At 40.7% G+C, this 19,437-nt stretch overlaps 1 protein-coding gene across 1 annotated transcript in view; it reads left to right on the forward strand.

The window, feature by feature from the left end:
• The window catches only part of LOC308268390 (liver carboxylesterase 1-like), a gene marked incomplete at both ends in the record, with an annotated part of 30,010 nt that extends 11,361 nt beyond the window's left edge, over positions 1–18,649 (forward strand). Inside the window, 9 exons of the mRNA XM_080703529.1 lie at positions 263–416; positions 1,277–1,381; positions 2,123–2,231; positions 8,104–8,279; positions 9,242–9,322; positions 9,548–9,695; positions 16,062–16,193; positions 18,098–18,170; positions 18,466–18,649. Of these exons, the coding sequence (XP_080559655.1) occupies positions 263–416; positions 1,277–1,381; positions 2,123–2,231; positions 8,104–8,279; positions 9,242–9,322; positions 9,548–9,695; positions 16,062–16,193; positions 18,098–18,170; positions 18,466–18,649 (1,162 nt within the window). The remainder of the gene's footprint in view (positions 1–262; positions 417–1,276; positions 1,382–2,122; positions 2,232–8,103; positions 8,280–9,241; positions 9,323–9,547; positions 9,696–16,061; positions 16,194–18,097; positions 18,171–18,465) is intronic.
• Between the last annotated feature and the right edge of the window lie 788 nt (positions 18,650–19,437).

The raw sequence follows: 19,437 nt of genomic DNA on the forward strand, positions 1-19,437 counted from the left end.
GGTTTGCCTGTTTTGTACACCATTGTGCTCTGACTCTTAGAACAATGTTGGACACAGATGCTCAGTATTTTATTGCTGGGAAAATGAAGGTAGGGCCCAGTACCGAACAGTGCTGCAGGAATGAGGTAGATACAGACTCCTCTGTCAGGGACTCAGAATCAAGGCTTTTTCAGGAAGGTTCACCAAGGGTCTTCTGCCCATGTGTAATCTTTAGAGCCCAGTAGTGACATCTTTGTCCCCACCCCACCCTGTTCTTTTGCAGCACAGGAGATGAACACAGCCGGGGGAACTGGGGTCACCTGGACCAAGTGGCTGCCCTGCGCTGGGTTCAGGACAACATTGCCAACTTTGGAGGGAACCCAGGCTCTGTGACCATTTTTGGACAGTCTGCAGGGTCAGAAAGTGTCTCTGTTCTTGTAAGTGTAGCCAGCATCAATCCAACCCCAGGTTCCTTGTTACTGCTTAAAGGACTTCTAGGAGACAAGATCATTCAGCTACTGGCACTTTTGCTGACAATACCTGGGTTCAGGGACAACTCTGCTCACCTCACAGCATCAGATAGTGGAGAGCTGAGGCCCAAGTACTGAGTTCATCTTATGTCCTAAGGTCATGTATATTATCTTTAGCTTAGTCTGCAACAGTGACCTTCCTCCTCCTCTCACTTGACTGAGTTCTTTCTCCTTCCCAAGCATTTTAACATTAGAACTCAACTCACTTCTCTTGGGAAGTAGGAATGGGTCTCAACTGCAATGAGATGATGAGAGGACATGAATTAGATAAAGGGTCATTGTGCGTCAAGACTGATCTACACATTGAGATTTTGGAGAAATCCAAGAAGGCAGGGCTTTCTCTGAGTTTTCCTGATGGCTTGTTCTTGACCAAGAGGGGGCAATAGTCTCTGGGACTGAGGGTGAAATGAACTGTGGTAGTGGGTGGGAGGAATCAGGGATGGAAGAGGAGAGGGGGAAGGATGGCAGAGGATATAGTTCACAGACACCCGGGGGCCTGAGATGTCCTGCTGGTGTGGGAATGGGCCTGGGGGGACCCTGAGGGAAGTATAGGGGATTTCTGGGAACCAAAGTAACCCACCCACTACCTCAGAGTTGAGCAGAGGGTTGGCTCGATTACTGTATTTTTCAAGTACACTTCTCCAAGTGCCAGTCTCCAGATGAAGGGGCCCAGGCAGAGGTACAGTTGGAGAGAGCTTTGAGGGGCAAGCTTGTCACTGACCTTCACCCTGTGAGAATGTCCTTTCCTTCTTTCCACCACCTGGCAGGTGTTATCTCCCCTGGCCAAGAACCTCTTCCATGGGGCCATTTCTGAGAGTGGTGTGGCCATCAGTCCTGGTCTGACCACAAAGAATGCGAAGCTTATGACTGAGGTAGGTCTCACTCTGCTGGGCGTCCATACCCTTTACTCTGCCCTCCTGGAATGCTCAGGGCTCATTTATATTGTAGGATTCAGCTGACATGCTCCAAGAATACCAGAAGTGAGACTTCTGAGGACTTCCTTGCTGAGCAGGAAGGCCTCTGTTAGGGCTCACATTTCACTCACATCCTGTATGGTCTGAAGTGTGAATTGTTTAATGCAGGCTTTTGGTAATTCTGAAAAAGTTGTATTTTATACAGACATGATCTCTCCTGAGCATATCATATCCACTGACTTTTCTTACAAGATAGGTGCAACCATAGCCTCATCTACAGGTGGGCAAACTGAAGTCAAATGCTAGTAAGTGGTGGGGGTGGAAGTTAAGCCAGATAGTGGCTTCTGGATGCGAGGCTCCTCACTTCCACTCTACGCTGTCTCTCTTGACACATTCAACTTTGAGAACATTGTGCCCATTTTAACCAGGACAAGGTAACACACACACACACACACACACACACACACACACACACACACACATATATATATATATATATATATATATATATATATATATATATATATTCAATCCCAATTAGTAACAGAGCCCACAATCTGAGATCTAGAACTCACACCTGCTGGTTTAGAATATTTTTGACTGCCCCTTGCTGCCCTCACAAGTTGGTTGTGGGATAGAACGTTGGTGGAGGGAAGAGACATCGCTCCTGATCTCTGCTGTTGCCTGTGATCTATGCAGAGAATTGCTCTTGCTGCTGGATGTAAAACCACCACCTCAGCGGTCATGGTTCACTGCCTGCGCCAGAAAACAGAGGAGGAGCTCTTGGAGACCATGCTGAAAATTGTAGGTACCCTCCCCATTCTAGTGGCCTCAGGATTCATCAGTTCAGCTATACTCTTTCCCAGAAGAAAAACCTTTCTAGACATTTTCTCACCTCTGAGGAGCCGTGTCACCCTCCTAATTCAAACTGAAATTTTCATTTTTTTCCTTTTTAATTGTGAAGTGCCTCAGATATAAGCTAGCAGCTCAACCATAACAGGATAAAAATTACATCATAATCTCCAAACTGTTTCAAAACCATATTTTTGCCATTCTTGCTTCAGACACATTTTATAAAATTAGACATTTCATATTGAGGATGGAATATTAAGCACAGAGTTTTCCAGAAAGGTGTCAAAATTTATCTTGGTTAATTTATAAGCTATCTAAATTATAAAAATAACAGTCTTTCAGTTTTCTAGATTTTCTGAGCCTGTCTCACTTAGGATTGAGGACTAGCCATCTAAATACTCATCCACCCATCTATCGTCATCCATCCAATTCATTAATGTCCTTTCATCATTCTATTGTCAGTCTATCTATAACTTTTCTTCCTGTTTTTAATCTGTCAGTCATCAATAAGTCATCCAGCCAATATAAATATATAAATATACAAATAAATATATTGATTGGATAACTAATTGATACACACACACACACACACACACACACACACACTCACTCCATCACCCTAGTACTCCAAAAGTGGTAATCCATCATTACCTATATGGCTATTTAATCTTACTCAACTTTTATTAATTTATCTCCAAATCATCATTAGAACTAGTGTTGATAAATTTTATCCATCTGTCCACTCTAAGTATGAAGAAGGGTGGTATCAAGGGAGGTATCGAGGAAGGTGACATTTAAATTGGATATTGTTCCTGTATACAAGGGCCAAAACAAAGAGAAACGCAATCATATACATTGTGGTGATTTTGTGTGATAAGAGTTCAGAGAGAAAATACATTCATTCACCAAAAGGTATGACCCTTAAGAATGTGATATTTGAAAATGGATGAATGGTCATGGTAGTCTGTCATCACACAGGAACTCAGCATGAGAAATATAAAAAAAGCATACAAGGCCAGTAGGTATTGTTTGCTTAGTTGGGAAAATGTAAATGTGAGTACTACAGTCAGAGGAAGCCTAGCATCTGTACCTTGACCTTGGAAACTTATGTACCCCCCCAGTGCAGGCCTCTACCTTAGTGTTCTCTAAATACAGGTCAGCCTGCATAGGTACAGTATAGCATTACACTTGCTGAGATGTTGGTGAACACAGAAAAAAATATGAGTAGAAATGCATATGAGTCAGGGTTTCCAATGTGCCTGAACAAAACAGGACCATGCACTGTAAGTATTCAGGTAAATGAAATGTTCAGAAGCAGACAGCTTAGGTTATGGCTGGGTCCATGTGCCCTGGAGCTGTTACTGAGAACCTATCTACTCCAGCTTTCCACTCTTCTTTATTGACTTCTCTCTGGAGCAGATTCATCCCCTGGGAAGTTTAAAGACAACAGCACTCTAGGCTTATATCTTACCTAAGTGTACAAACTGTGTATCTAAAGCTGTCATCAGTAATCTGGGGTGACCTGTGTTGGGCTGACACTGTCTTGAATCCATCCTTGCCCTGACCTTTATGTTCAGAGGCATGGAGCATTGTGGTCAAATGTAGATTCTTGAGGTCATGAAGTGGATGTGGGAAAGAAAAATAGAGAGAGGCCATGGCTTCTCTTGAAGGTCCATCCCACCTCCTGCTTCATTCCCCCTTGGGTAACTGTATGCCTGCCATTGCTGTCTCCTCATTTATGATTTAGGTTTCCTCCAGAGGAAATTGGAGTGTTAGATCCAGGTGTCACAAGGAGGGTAAAAGGATGAAGCAGAGGGCAGGGACAAACAACAGATATCCTCTCCAGGGCCCCAGCCACCCTGACGCTGGGTCTCAAGTCTGTCTTGCCCTTGCTGGTGCCTGCTCCTCACCTGTCCTACTCTTCTTCCCTGTGCTCCTGCCCATTGGAGCCAGGGTACTACCTCTTTCGATGGGCCCAGAAAATGAGCAACCAGGAGGTAGATGCTGATACCTCTGGGCACAACTCACCAGGATCTGAGATTCCCCAGAAAGTCTTTTCACCACACCCTCTGCTTTTGTTATTACAGAAAACTTCTAATCAAACCTTACATGGAGAAGCCACAGAGGTAAGGACTTGTATTTTTTTTCTTTTTTTATTAGTGCATTGTAGTCATACATCTTAGTGAGGCACAAGATGGTAGAGGCATATATGCACACATCGCTTATTTACTCCTTCCCCATTTCCCACCCAATTCCCTCTCCCCTTTTTCCTTCTCATGTTTAGCTTGGTGATTGATAGAATTTTGGTTTCTTGATTACAGGCTTTGAGACTTAACACCTTTATGCTTTAATTAACTATAAATATTAAAATCTCCTTTATGGAGTTACAGTAATTTCTTGTGTATATATTGCTGCTGAGGCCCAGAGAGCGAAAGTAACTTGCCAGGATAACACAACCAGGAGAATCAGGGACAGGAATGCAACCCACTTCCCTGGCTCCCTGTGAGTTCTTCCAGTCAGCAACTTTCCCCCCTGAGCTCAGCACTCTACTTTTCACTCATATTTTCTGCTTCTAAAATGGCCCTGTAGAATAAGACTTCACTAGAACACTCTCAGGAGGCAGAAATAACCATAAAAGTGACTCAGGATCCTGCACTGAAGAGGACGGATTTCCTGAGAGGGCAGAGGGCTTATTTTCTATGCAGAGGGAAGTAGGGAGGGGATTCTAGGATTTTAAATGAGGACACCATCCTCCTCCCAGCCCCAGGGGGCTCCAACAGTCACTTCTTCTACCTTCCTATGGACACCAGGGTCTGGAGGCATGAAATTTGGGCCTTCTGGTCTTGTCCTCTGTGATTTGTCCTTGAGATCCTAGTATTTCCCTTATGGTCTTGGAAAGATCTCTTCATGTGTGAAAGAACCTGATTTGGCAGCTGGGCTACAGCAGTGAAACTAAGGACATTCCCTGTTCTTCTGGAGCCTTGCATTCCAGGAGGGAAGAGTCCCATGGGAAAATAAACAGATAACATGCATGGTGTTTTTGATGATGGTCAGAGGTGAGAGAAAAGAAATCAAGCAATAGGGATGAAGTTGGACAGTGGTTTGAATGTGAATGGAGCCAGGGATGTCTTTAGGAGCACATAGCCTTTAAGCCAAGCTCTGAAGAGGAAAGGAATCCAGCTATCAGGAGAGGGTACAGGGTGTTCCTGGCAGAGGGCACAATACCTGAAAAGGGTCTGATGTACCAGACCCTGTATGTGGAGTGGAGGCAGAGAGGGACGAGTAGGCTGGAGGCTGAAGAGGCCATGGAGGAGTCTGGTGGCCATGGCTCCTGACATAATCTATTAATAAAAAGAAAAAAGTCATTTGGGGTCACAGTTTTGTAAGGTTTATTCCATAACTGGTTGACCGTGTGGCTGTGAGCCTATGGTAGCACATCATGGTAGGAAAAACTATCCACCTTATGGCTGGGACAGAGATAGAGATGGAGATAGAGATGATAGAGAGAGAGAGAGAGATATGAGAGAGAGAGAGAGAGAGAGAGAGAGAGAGAGAGAGAGAGAGAGAGAGAGAGAGAGAAAGAGAGAGACTGTCACCTATATACCTATATCAAGGGCACATTCCCAGTTGTCTGAAGCTTTCTTTGTAGGCCCTACATCTTAAAGGTTCCACCACCCCCCAGTAGCATCACCAGCCTGGTATCAAGCCTCTAACACATGGACCTTCAGAAACATAAAATCCAAACTATAGCACCTCCATTGAGTTATTTCTCCTAAATATACCTACCAAAGTTATTGTAGGTACAGTGACAGAAGTGGGTTCCACCATTTGACTGTTTCCAATGTTCTGTGACATTGCTGGGATTGGCCCTGCCCATCTCTGTCACTTTCCTTATACCAGTCCTGCTGTTAACAGCATTCATCTCAAAATCCCACTGTTGTGGCAAACACCTGCTCCATGTGGCCATGGGAATCTTTCTTCAGATGAGCTGCTTCTTGCCAGCTTGCCAGGCAGCCCTCTTTGAATTGCACAGCTTCCCAAGGCAGCAACAGTTGTACCCAGATTCTGTTCTCCTGTCAGCCCATTGGAGCAGGACTTGACTCTTGTCTTTTATTCCCTTCAAATAGGGAATCAAGTATCAGTTGAGGTATCTTCAGTGATGAGCTCAATACCTCCTCAAGGCAAACAATTCATCTAAAGTTTGAATGTAAATATAAGCTCATCAATTGGTGAGTTGACTCTCACCAATTATGAATTTTTGTGTGTGTCGTACTGGGGGTAGAACCCAGGGGCTTTTCTACCTCCGGGCTATACTCCCAGGCCTATTTTATACTTTATTTGAAAACAGGGTCTCATTAAGTTGCTGAGAGCCTCACTCAGTAGCTGAGGCTGGCTTTGAACCTGTGTGATCCTCCTGTCTCAGCCTCCCAAGTACTGGGATTACAAGCGTACGCCACCACCATGCCCAGCTCGCCAATTATGAATTTTATATTTGTGAATTCACTTAGATCCTAAAATATATTCTTAACTCCCAAATCAACACACATGATACACATGGTCCTTTGAAATATATGTTCTGAACAGGGAGAAATTTGAGTTGCACAGAGCATTTGTTCTCAGCTGGGGTAAAATGAAGCAATACTCTGTTTCCTTGCTTGACCTCTCTCAAAAGTTCTTTTTCCCCTTATGGTCTATGTAGTGTCACACCTTTTCCAATATTTGCTCCTGCTAGTGATTTCTCTGCTTATTCTTGTTCTCAAGCATGCTGAAGTAGTGCTGGCTGGTTTTGTGAGCACAGGAATCTGTGGTGGCTTTGCAGAAAAAATACCTATGAAAGCTCAGCTTCCTTCAGGATTGAGTTACAGTGCTTGTGGTCTGGAATTCAATGTTAATCAGTACCTCCAAAGAGGAAGAAGAGATTTGCCTCCTGTAGGTGAGGCTGGTCTGGAAAGTTGTGTCATCTCTATAAAGTATTATAGAGCCATAGAGGAAAAATGGAAAAGCAACTGAACTTGTGGATTCGTGGCATGATGAATTTTTAAAAAGCACAGTTGACAATGCTATCGTGAGGCAGAAGCCAAGGATCTCTGAAATTATGTTACTTAAGGTCAAGAGAATGCGTATCACTTTCCAGTGAGTGGTTCATTATAAATAAATTCTATCTATAAATAATCATTTGAAAGAAATCTATATTAATAGTCTATAATTAAACAGAAAGCCACTCATAAAACAAAGGTGATAAAAACTGTTGTGCCCAGAGGTTCACAGGCCCTCACTCTGGAATTTCCCTGGGAGCAATAGCTCAATATTTGCTAATTCAGCATTCACTGAAACTTTACAGACATAGCTACTATAAAGTGGTAACAAACTCACCAGGCGTGGTGGCGCATGTTTATAATCCCCATGCTTGGGAGGCGGAGACAGGACGATCGCACAGGTTCGAAGCCAGCCCCACAGGCTTAAGAAACCCTGTTTCCAAATAAAAAGTATAAAATAGGTTTGGGAGTGTAGCCCCGAGGTAGAAGGGCTTCCAGGAACTCCAATACCACAAAAAAGTGGTAACAAACTCTATCTACATACTTTGAATTAAAACATATTGTAATTATTTGTATATAATATATATTTTAATTTGAGTCAGGATTCCCCCTTCTGCTTTTTATGTCATTATTTCTTTATTTTCCTAACTCCACAGAATCCTTCCCTCTGTGTCTCTGAAACCTGTATGTTAGGACCCGGAGTTTCTGTGGCCACCACCCACAGTCATGGAAGTCTATGGGTTCTGGCCACATAGATAGGCAGAGATGGGGACATGGGTGTTTCCTAAGGAGAGAGCACCACATTAATGTCCCTGGTCTTTTCTCAGAGCCTTAACTTCATCCCCACTGTAATTGATGGAGTGGTGATACCAAAGGACCCTGAAGATATTCTAGCTGAGAAGAGTTTCAACACTGTCCCTTACATCGTGGGGATCAACAAGCAGGAGTTTGCCTGGGCTTTACCAATAGTAAGAATCTACAGACCTTTGGTTGGACATACTCCCTTATGCTGCTTACATCCATACCTAGGTTTTTCCTTCTCCTGGTTATTCTCCTCACTGGCCTGAGTGAACATTTTCTTGAAATTCTTCTCTGGGATTTCCCAGCTAGATTCTGAGAGGTATAGTTCTGGGGATCCCTCTCCCAAAGCATTCTTTTTATTTCCATTAAAGGAACCTAAAAAGTTCAGGATGGGAAAGTGTGCAGAGATAAGAATTGTGCAGAAATAACAATTACATGCCTCTAAAAAGGAAAGGATGTGGGGAGCTCAGAATGTTAGACATGGATGCAACAGCTTCCTTGATTTTGAGTCCCTTAGATCCCCACATCAGCTCTCAGGTGCCTTATTGAAAATATTTAGAAAAACTGCAAATTCTGGAGTTAGAATTGACTCATAAAAGCCAACTTTTACTAGAAAAAGTAGCAGTGCCCAAGAAAGCACAGAACTTTCTAGGGTAAGCATTTAAGGGGGTTCTATAACATGGCCTTAAGCTTCTAGAAGCCATTATAGAGTTGGATATAAATGAATAGCTTATTTTATAGGTTCTGCCCTTTGGAGGACTAAAGCCATAATGGTAGACTTTGTCTTCCTCAGTTATCTCAGTCTATGAGATCTGGACTGTATGTAAACTATGCCCCAAGCCTGTACGTCAACACTATTGCTATGATGCCCTCAATTTACCTCACTCTCTGAATGATTATTGTGCTACTTTGCCCCATAAATACATTTGCTTCAGGAGCTCTCTTTGTACTCCCTGAGTTTCTGTATGTAAATGTATTTATTTCATTGACGTTTTTCAAACTCATAAAGACCCATGACCATCAGGGCAAAACAAAGCTCCATTATCTACAATGGTTCAGTTGCTTGTTCTGTTAGATTCTTCCTCTTAGTTCCTGATGATTCACAAACGTGTACCATTTGTTTGAACAGTCGATGGGCATTCCTATCTCCGAAAGCAAACTGGACCAGAAGACAGCCATGTCATTCTTGCAGAAGACTTTGCCTGCTCTAGTAAGAGTCAAGGGAATTGTGGGAATTAATCAATGAACAAAAAAAGGGATGGGACCTTGACTCGAGTTATAGACGAATTCAATAGTAGATACATGACAGAGATTTGCAGTTTCCGAGGAGGGATAAGCACAGGGCTCAAAGGGTCACAATCAAGGAGGTCTTTTTATATGAATCACTAGATCACTCATTAGGTCTGTATGTAGGTCACTTTCTTGATGGTTTCAGGGTATTCCTGAAGATATGATTTCAGAGGTCATTGAGAAGTATTTTGGAGGGACAGACGACTCTGTCAAAATCAAAGAACTTTTCCTGGACCTGTTGGCGAATTTGGCATTTTGTATTCCATCTGTGATTACGGCCCGTAGCCACAGAGGTGAGTCCCAGGGTGTGGATGGGAGAGGGATACTGGCTTGTCATCTTTGGTCTCTGACATGGCTCCTCCAAGCATAGACAGATATGGAAATTGCCAAGCATCATGTCTCGTAGGCTGATTCCATATGGCCTGGGAGCAGTGCTGTACTATATTGGCATCTGCTAGTAGCAGATTCTGAGAAAAGGTTACATGTACAAGTAATTAATTCAGAAGGAGTTCCCAACAAAAAGCAGTAGGAATGTGAGAAATTGATGCAGGAAAGAGCTGAAAGCTAAACAATGCACTGTCAAGCATGTCCCTGTGAACAACTTGAGCTGGGAGCTTTGGGAAATAAGCAGACAGTGCATCTCAGCGTTGGGTTGTCCGGCCTGAGCAGCAGGGACTGGTTATTTATCCACTGAGGCCCTCTTGTCATTGGACAAGGGCCTTTCCTTGGGGTTGTTTATTCTGCCATGCTTTAAACTTCACACAGTGACAGAGTAGTCTGTAGTAACCCAATAAAGCAACTCAGAACAAGAGCTAATATTATCAGAACGAGCAATATTAGGCCCCAGCAGCGTCTGTCCCAGGGCCCCTTCCTGTACATGGGATTAAAAGGCAGGGATGGGAAGATGAGTCTTGGTAGGTTTTAAAGATTAAAGCTAGTTCTGTACTAGACTGTTAACTAGTGATGCTAAGGGAAGAGTAGAATTCAGGCATAAAACCAGGAAGTGTTTCCCAGGACCAAGAAGGTCAAAAGGATGGGCAGTGGGAGCTGCAGAGTTGGAGGTGTGGTAATTCTCCATGTATTTGTTGGGTGTGCAATGGTGTGGAAGAACTGAGGACCAGGCTGGGATCTATCACAGAACCTTTTCACATGAACTCAAGGATGTGTGTAGGGTTTAAGGTTAGGGATGCATGAACTCTCCCTAGCGGAGGTACTCTTTTGGTCAGTATTTGGGGAGCCTCACAGCACCCTTGTTTTATACCATCCCACCTTTCATAGCGTGCAAGCTGGGAAACATTTCTCTACTGTAGACTTCTCTCCCTCATATTCCTGAGGGGTTTCAAAATTCAGAATTTTAAAAGTGTGATATAAACAACTGTAGTCGTTCCTTGCCCACTGCTTGCTTTCTGCATTTGCAGTCATAGGCAAGAAGAAAGAGGATGGCTATAATATGATGAAAGAGAAAGATATATACATAGAGAGAGAGAGAGAGAGAGAGAGAGAGAGAGAGAGAGAGAGAGAGAGAATATACACCCATAACATTAATATAACTTTTAGAAATAAAGAAATTATATTTGTGTATATTGTACAGGGTATAAAATGTTATTAATTCACTGTGGAATAATTATACCAAACTAATTAACATATATGTCTCCTCAAATACTTAGTACTTTCTGTACTGAGATGACTTCAAATATCCTTTCAGTAACTATTCAATGCACAATACCATATTTGTAAATATATTCACAACACTATACAACAGAACCTCCCAAGAGAAAAATATACTTTTCTCCTATTATTTTGTACCCTTTCACCATTATCCCCCTTTTGAACTTACTTTTATCCTCTGCAGCTACCATTTCACCCTCTACTTTTCTGAGTTCTGTTGTTCTAGAATTCACTAATAAGTAGTAACAGATGTATTTGTATTTCTGTGCCTGCTTTATTGCACTTAGCATAATGTTCTCTATTTCTATGCATATTTTCCCAAATGGTATAACTTCTTCATTTTTAAAGGGATAATTGGCTCCATTGTGTATATATACTACATTCTCTTTATCTTTTCATCTGTTGATAAACAGAGGTTAATTCTATAATTCTATATTTGTGAGCAGTGTTGCAATAAATATGGAGCTGCATAAATTTACTCGACCAACTGTTTAAAATCTTTTGGGTACATAGCCAGAAATTGCTGGATCACATGATAATTCTATGATTAGTTTTTCTAGCAACTTTCACATTGTTTTACATTCATACTGATGGTGTGAAATTGTTCCTTTTTCTCCTAGCATTGCTAAAACTTTTCATTTTACATTCTTTTGATAAAAGTCATTTGGACTAGTGTGAGATAGTATCTCATTGTGATTTTAATTTGCATTTTCCTAATAGTAATGTCGAACATGTATTCAACTATTTATGGTTCATTGTTATTCCTTTGAGAATTGTCTATCCAGGTCCCTCACCTATTTATTTATGTGTTTGTTTATTTATTTGACCTGGTATTAAACCCAGGGGTAGTCTACCACTGATCTACATTTCTGGTTCCTCATTTTATTTATTTTTTTTTATTTAGAAACAAGGACTTGCTAAGTTACAGAGAGTCTCACTAAGTCACTGAGGCTGGCCCATGATACTTCTGTCTCAGCCTCCCAAATACTGTATTACAGGCATACACCACTACCCTTCCTATTCCCCACCATCCACTTTTTAATTGTTCATTGTCATTGTTGTTGTTGCTATTGTTGTTTTCTTGCTATTGTGCTGTTTCATATGCAACTTATATATTAACCCGTTTCATGTATAGCTTGCAACTATTTACTACCAATCCATAGTTCATCTTTGCACACTACACAGTGCAATTGTTTTCCCTGCAGTGAAGAGACTTTTCAATGTGATGAGATCCCATTTGTTTTCACTTGTGTTGCCTCTACTCTAGGAATCAAATCTATAATCATCGCCAAGAGTAATGTCATGTACTTTTCCCCCCATGTATGTCAAAATTATGTCAAAATACAAATCTTTCTCTCTCTCTTCTCTCTCCCTCTCCCTCTCCCTCCCCCTCCCTCCCTCCTCTCCTCTCTCCTCCTCCTCCTCCTCCTCCTCCTCCTCCTCCTCCTCCTCCTCCTCCTCCTTCTTCTTCTTCTTCTTCTTCTTCTTCTTCTTCCTTCTCTCTCTCTCTCTCTCTCTCTCTCTCTCTCTCTCTCTCTCTCTCTTTCCCTCTCTCTCTCTCTCTCTCTCCCTCTCTCTCTCTCTCTCTCTCCCTCTGTCCCCTCTCTGTCTTTGCCCTACTGGGTTTTGAACTCAGAAACATTTTACTTCTGAGTTACACCCCCAGCCCAATTTTTTTTAATTCTTTATTTTGAAATAGGATCTCACTAAGTTGTGGAAGGCCTCACTAAGTAGCTGTGGCTGGCCATGAACCTGCAATCCTGTCTCAGCCTCCCAAGCATGCACCACCACGCCCACGCCTAGCTTAAAATACAACTTTTCTAATACTTGTTATTATAAAGACACTTTTTCCTGTTTTGTATTCATGGAACCATTGTCAAAAATCAATTGATTGTGCATTCCTGAGTTCATTTTTTTGTCTATCTGTTCTATTTCATTGGTTAGTGTGACTCTTTTTTTTTTTAGTACCACTACCATATTATTTTAATTACTATAGTATTTATTGTATTTTGATATCAGGTACTGTCATTTCTCCAGCTTGTTCTTTTTGCTTATGATTGACTTAATTCAGGTACTTTCAGATTGATTTATATAAAGTTTATCATATTTCACATTACTACTTTCTAATGTGAGTCTGTACTGCACCAAAGTATAAAAATAAAACACTCCCTTTAAAGTAAAAAAAAAAACACAAAAGAATGACATGATATTTTGGTAAGGAATACACTGAACCAGTAGATCCTTTGGATAGTATGAATATTTTAACAACATTACTTCTTTCAAGCCAAGAACATGAGTATTTTTTCATTTATTTGTGATTAAGTTCTTTCATTAACATTTTATAGTGTTTAGTATATAAGAAACATACTCTTTTGGTAAATTTATTCCTGTTCATTTTATATTTTTGTACAGACTAAATATGGGATTGTTTTCTTAATTTCTGTTGTGAATAGATGATTATTAGTGGTTAGATTTGCTGCTGAATTAAATTTTGTGTGTTAATTTTTAATTCTATGAATTCAATTCTATGCATTATATTTTACTGTATTTGTTTATTTGCTCTAAATTTTGGGGGTATCTGTAAGATTTTTATGTCTGTCTTTCTTATTAAAATGCCTATTATTTATTTATCTTGCCAAATTTCCCTGGCAAGGAAGAAATGGTGATAGTTGTCATGCTGGTTTTCAGTTTTTCACAGTTGATTAAGATATTGCTTTTAGACTCATCTGTGGTCTTTATTATATTGAATTATATTTCTTTTATTAATAATTTAGTTATTTTTATCTTAAAAAGTTGCATTGTATCAATGCTTTTCAGCATCTAGTGAGATGACTATGTGTTTTGTTTTTTGTTTGTTCTTTGGTCAATAATGTGACATATCACATTTATTAATTTGTGTTTGTTAAATTCCTTTTGCATCTGTGGGTAAATCCTATGTGATCGAGGTGAATTTATCCTTCTAAATGGTTGTTGAATTCAGTTTCCTATTAATTTATTGAGTATTTTTAATCTCTGTCCATGAGTAATATTGGTGTAATTTTCTATTCTTGTAATGTTTTTCTCCTAGTTTAGTATCAGAGTAGAGCTGTTAACATAGAATGAACTGGCCTTTATTGATCTTTTAGAAGAATTGAGAGAAGTTGACATTGCTCTTTAAATGTGTGGTATAGTACACTTCTGAAGCTAACAGGGTCTTGTCTAAAGTGTTCCAGTCCAATGCTTCCTGATAATTTTTCTATCCGGATGATCTTTCCATTGTTAAAGATGGGGTATTGCATCCACCACAGCTGCATTGCAATCTATCTGTTTCCTCAGATCCTTTAATACTGGTGTTATATATCTAGGTGGTCTGATGCTGGGTGTGCCTTCTCGATGACTTGATCCCTTTAATAATATATAATATCTTTGTAAGTCTCTCTTTTGAGTTTTTGACTTAAAGTCTATTGTCTTTCTTATCTAAGTTTAGTTATCTCCACTCTTTTTTTGGTTTCTATTTGTGTATAATATCCATTTCTTTCCCTTCACTTTTAGCCTAGGTATGTTTTTAAAGTCAAGATGAGTCTCTTATAGGTAGCATATATACTTGGCTCTTATTTTTCTTCTTTCCTATAATAATGGTGATTGAACCTAAAGGTGCTCCCACCTTTTTTTACTTTTTATTTTGAAATAGATATTGCTAAATTACTGCTCACTAATCTCAAATTCGTGATCCTCCTGTGTGAGCATCACAAGTACTAAGACCACTGTCATACACCACAGCCCTCAGCTTAGCTATTGTTTTAATCCATTCAGCCTCTATACCTTTTTAGTGGAGGATTTAATACATTGATATTTAAAGTAATTATTGATCATCAGGGATTTACTAATGGCAATTTGTTACTTATTTTCTGGTTGTTTTGTGAACACCTTTCTTTCTTTCTTTCTTTCTTTCTTTCTTTCTTTCTTTTCTTTCTTTCTTTCTTTCTTTCTCACTTGATACCTTTCCTTATGGTTTGATGGTTTTACATGATGGTATGTTTTCAATCATTTCTATTTTTATTTTGTGCTTCTAAAGAATTTTGCTTTGTGATTACCATGTAGCTTACGTAAAGCATATTACATTTATAGCAGCCTATTTTAATATGACAAATATTGAAGTTGTATGTGACCCTGCCCCACGCATATTTTATGCTTTTGATGTCATAATTTGCATGAATTTGTAATGATAATTTTTGTTATAATTGATGTTGTCCTATATTTGTTAATAATATATTTGTCTTTTAACTCTTGTAATGGGAATCAAATTGCCTTAAACATTACCTCAATCTTAGAGTATTTTGAATGTGGCTTTTTTGTTTATATCACTGCTTTTGTGCTTTTCATGTTTTACTGCTTTCCAAAGTGTTTGCACTAGTTTTCAATCCCAACAACAATGTGTTAGTATCTTTCTATTTTAGTTAAAGAACTTTGTAATTCATATGAGTGTAAAGGCAGGAATTAACTTTGTCTTTGTGTGAGAGACTTCTTGTTTCTCCATCAATTCTGGGAAAACAACTTTCCCAAATACAGTATTTCCGAGACACAAGACACAGATTGTTCCATCTATGCATTTATTTGTTTTTAAATATTCTTTTGTGTAGACAAGAAACTTGGATTTGCTTAATTCTTCTCTTACTCAGTGACAATAACACTGTAAATGCTCCAAACTGGGCTGAATAGAAAATACATATCAGGTTGTAGATATCCTTGAAATGAATGAGCAGCAGTATGCTTTTAATGAAACATAACCAGTGCATTTATTAGATGCATTTTGTTCATTTATTCTGCATTACAATAAATATCTAAAATCTCAATTCTACCTCAACCATCACTGAGCAAATCACTGGGATTTCATGTAACTATCTTCCTCTCTTGTGCTGATAATCAGGGATTTCATGTATTGCCAAAGACCTTAATACCATCTAGGCATGTGTTTAGTAATGCCAACTGTGTGTGAATCTATGTCTCCTCAGATTCTGGAGCCCCAACCTACATGTATGAGTTTGAGTATCAACCAAGCTTCACATTAGGCCTGAAACCCAAGACTGTGAAAGGAGACCATGGGGATGAGGTCTACTCTGTTTGGGGGGCCCCAATATTAAGAGGTAAAGTGTCTTTGCTGGCTCTGAATTTGAAGTTGGGAGGTCCTGGTCCCAGTCTGGTTTGGTGACCTTGAGCAAGTTTCTCTGGTTCTCCCCATCTTAACTTCCTGTTTGACTATAACAGAGCTGAGCTACTGTTATGGTTGGTATAGTATGGGTCAGTTCCCAGACTTTCTTCTGCTCTAACATGCATAAGGGATAATGTATAGCTATGTGTACTGAGCTGTAGTTAATCTGGAAATGGGTGAATAATATAATTCCATACCCTTTCCCAAAGCAGAGCAGGCATTTTAATGGTTAAAACAAACAGGCCAAAGTTTGCTTCAGAAGCTGTCTGCTTCACAAGCTTTCCTGATTCATAGGCAGGCAGAAGCTGCCTGTCAGCACCACAACAAGATAAGGTAAATCTGAATCCAAAAGTTACCCAAAAAAGAAGTTATAGAATTGAAAACACCATGCATCTGCTCATGTAGTCATTGGTGATATCAAAACAAAGAACAGACTAAGAAAATAAGACTAGCTATTGATGAATTTGATAACAAAGAGAAACACTGAAGGCCGTAGGCTTGAGAACTGGACTTGGGAAGAAGCATTATCCTCTCACCTGGATGCTGACAATGCATGGACTTTTGGCCTGAGAACTTAGCAACCCAGGTAAGAAAGACTAGATAAGACAACCCCTATTTAAAATCTGGGGGCTCGGGGAGGGGGGCATCAGCACTCCACTTGGAGACTCCATTGCTTATCCTTGGAGGCATGATGCATTTTTCTCTCCCCTCACACTATTTATTTATTTATTTATTTATTTATTTATTTATTTGGTGGTACTGGGGATGAAACCCTTCTACCTCCAGGCTACACTCCCAGACCTATTTTTTATTTGGAAACAGTCTCTTATGCCAGCGAGGCTGGCTTCAAACCTGCATGATCCTCCTGTCTCCGCCTCCCAAGCGTGGGGATTACAAGATTGCGCCACCATGCCTGGTGTCTCACTATTTATTTGAGACACAGAGCTGTTATCCTTTTGTAATAAATATATTTGTCACGTACTAATTCCATCTGAGTTTCCTGGCTTATTATTTCTAAATGATCTGAAGAATAGAGCCCGCCATGGCGGCACTGAAACCATAACAATCATCACACTCAGAATCCTCGCCTGTGGCATCAGTGAGCAAGGTGGGATGGACACTTGCAGGGCTCTGCTCTATGGAAACAATACCACTCCTCAATTTCCAAGTCAAAAGGGCATATTAGAATGTGAGTCAGGTAAGGTCAGGATTAGAGCTAACCTTGAACACAGGGTCACATGTATCTATTTATCCACTGATACATCTAAAACTCATGTATTTTAATTACAATATATTTGCTAACATAATGTTTAAAGAACACTTTTCACAAATGTCTTCAATACATTAGCCCTGAGCAATTGTATGTGACCTACTTTATGGCTGTTCATGACACACCAGTGCCCCGGGAACCTCCTAGTTGAAGGACTATAGGACTGCAGGACTGTAGTCTATAGGACTTTGGAAGTTTTTATTTAATGGCTGCTATTAAAATGTGAGTGTGTATAAGATATTGAAAACATACTCAAGAATCAACAGTTACGTGAGGCAGAGGAAACTTAGATTTGGCACTGGGACCCTGAGCGGGTGGGGCAGGTAGGTGGGCACAGAAGGGAAAAGCAGTCAGTGCACAGACAGACTGCATGTCTATCTCTGGCCGTGGGCCAGCCATTCTCAAGCCTAATGTGCACAGAGTTAACAGAACTTTTATTTTTTTTTATGGTGCAGGACCTGTGGAGTCAGCATCAAAAATGCATTTCTCCAAAGCTCACAGGAGCTGCTGCTGCTGAGGTTCAGAACCACATTTGGAGTAGTAAAGCGTTTTTATCTTCTTTCCCACAGAGGGAGCCTCAGAAGAAGAAACCAACCTCAGCAAGATGGTGATGAGATTCTGGGCCAACTTTGCTCGGAATGGGTGAGGCTGGGGGCACAGTGGGAGCAGGGTTGGTAACAGGGTGAGGTGTGATGGAGTATACCTATTGGGAGGAGATGGCTTCTAAAATGTGAGGGACAAAAACATGTGACTATAACACTCTAACGATGAGAGCTCTCTGCAAACTCATAGACTGCCCCAGGAGGTAGATATCTATTGGCCTTTGCAGGTGCACAAACCTCTTGGCAGAGATAAACCAGATTATCTTGAAAATCTCAGAGTGTTTCTGGGACCACACAGCAATTTTGGAGACTTTCTACTTGTTTTATATTTCCAGGAACCCCAATGGTGAGGGGCTTCCCCATTGGCCAGAGTATGACCAAAAGGAAGGCTACCTGCAGATTGGTGCCACCACCCAGGCAGCCCAGAGACTGAAAGATGAGCTTGTGGCTTTCTACACAAAGATCAGAGCCAAGAAGGCAGTAGAAAAAGATCCCCAGTCAGAACACACTGAGTTGTGAATGGGAGCAGCCTCGGATGACTGGAGTGACCAAGACAGGCATATTGTACAGAAGTAGGCTACAAAGCCATTGTATCGTGGAGGCTGAAGACTTAAATGGTGGGAATGAGAAGATGCTAGGAAAGGAAATTTTGTATCTGTGACCTCAAATTGGAAAATAAATATATTCATATGGAAAATGATTCTTGGTCTCTATCTTGGGGTGGGAATGAACTCGGCCTCTCAGACAGAGAGTGATGGAGAAGGAGTCAGAACAGTAGGAGGATGCCTCTGTTCTGAGTGTGTGGCGTGGTGAATTATCACCCTAAAACTTAAAGTTGAGAATATTGGAGAGGTGGAATGTGAACATAGGCTCACCTTCCTCCTACAGGTGAACAATATCATCATGCCAGTGAGGGGAGTGACTCTAAAGAGTTGATTAAAGTTTTTAGTCCAAGTGTGGGATAGTCAGAGATTATAAAATCCCTGAGAACCACAGACCCAAGCATCAGTTTACACCAATTGTAGACTTTTCTCTGTAAATGTCTATTAGGTTCTCATAGGAAATGTTGGGGACAGGTGGTAAAACCAGAGGAGACCTGGCTCTAGGGGTGCAGGCATGAAACTCTTCTGTTAAGATTTGGATTTGGTGTCCCACTAGATCTTAAGGACATAAGACAGCCATGCTGGAGGTGGGGGTTGGTTACAAGGATGGACCCCTGGGAGTGGCCTTAGAAATTAAATATGGAGCCGGGCGTAGTGGTGCACACTTGTAATCCCTGCGCTTTGGGAGGCTGAGACAGGAGGATT

This window comes from Muscardinus avellanarius, assembly GCF_963383645.1.
Source record: "Muscardinus avellanarius genome assembly, chromosome: 10".
In the NCBI taxonomy this organism is placed as follows: domain Eukaryota; kingdom Metazoa; phylum Chordata; class Mammalia; order Rodentia; family Gliridae; genus Muscardinus; species Muscardinus avellanarius.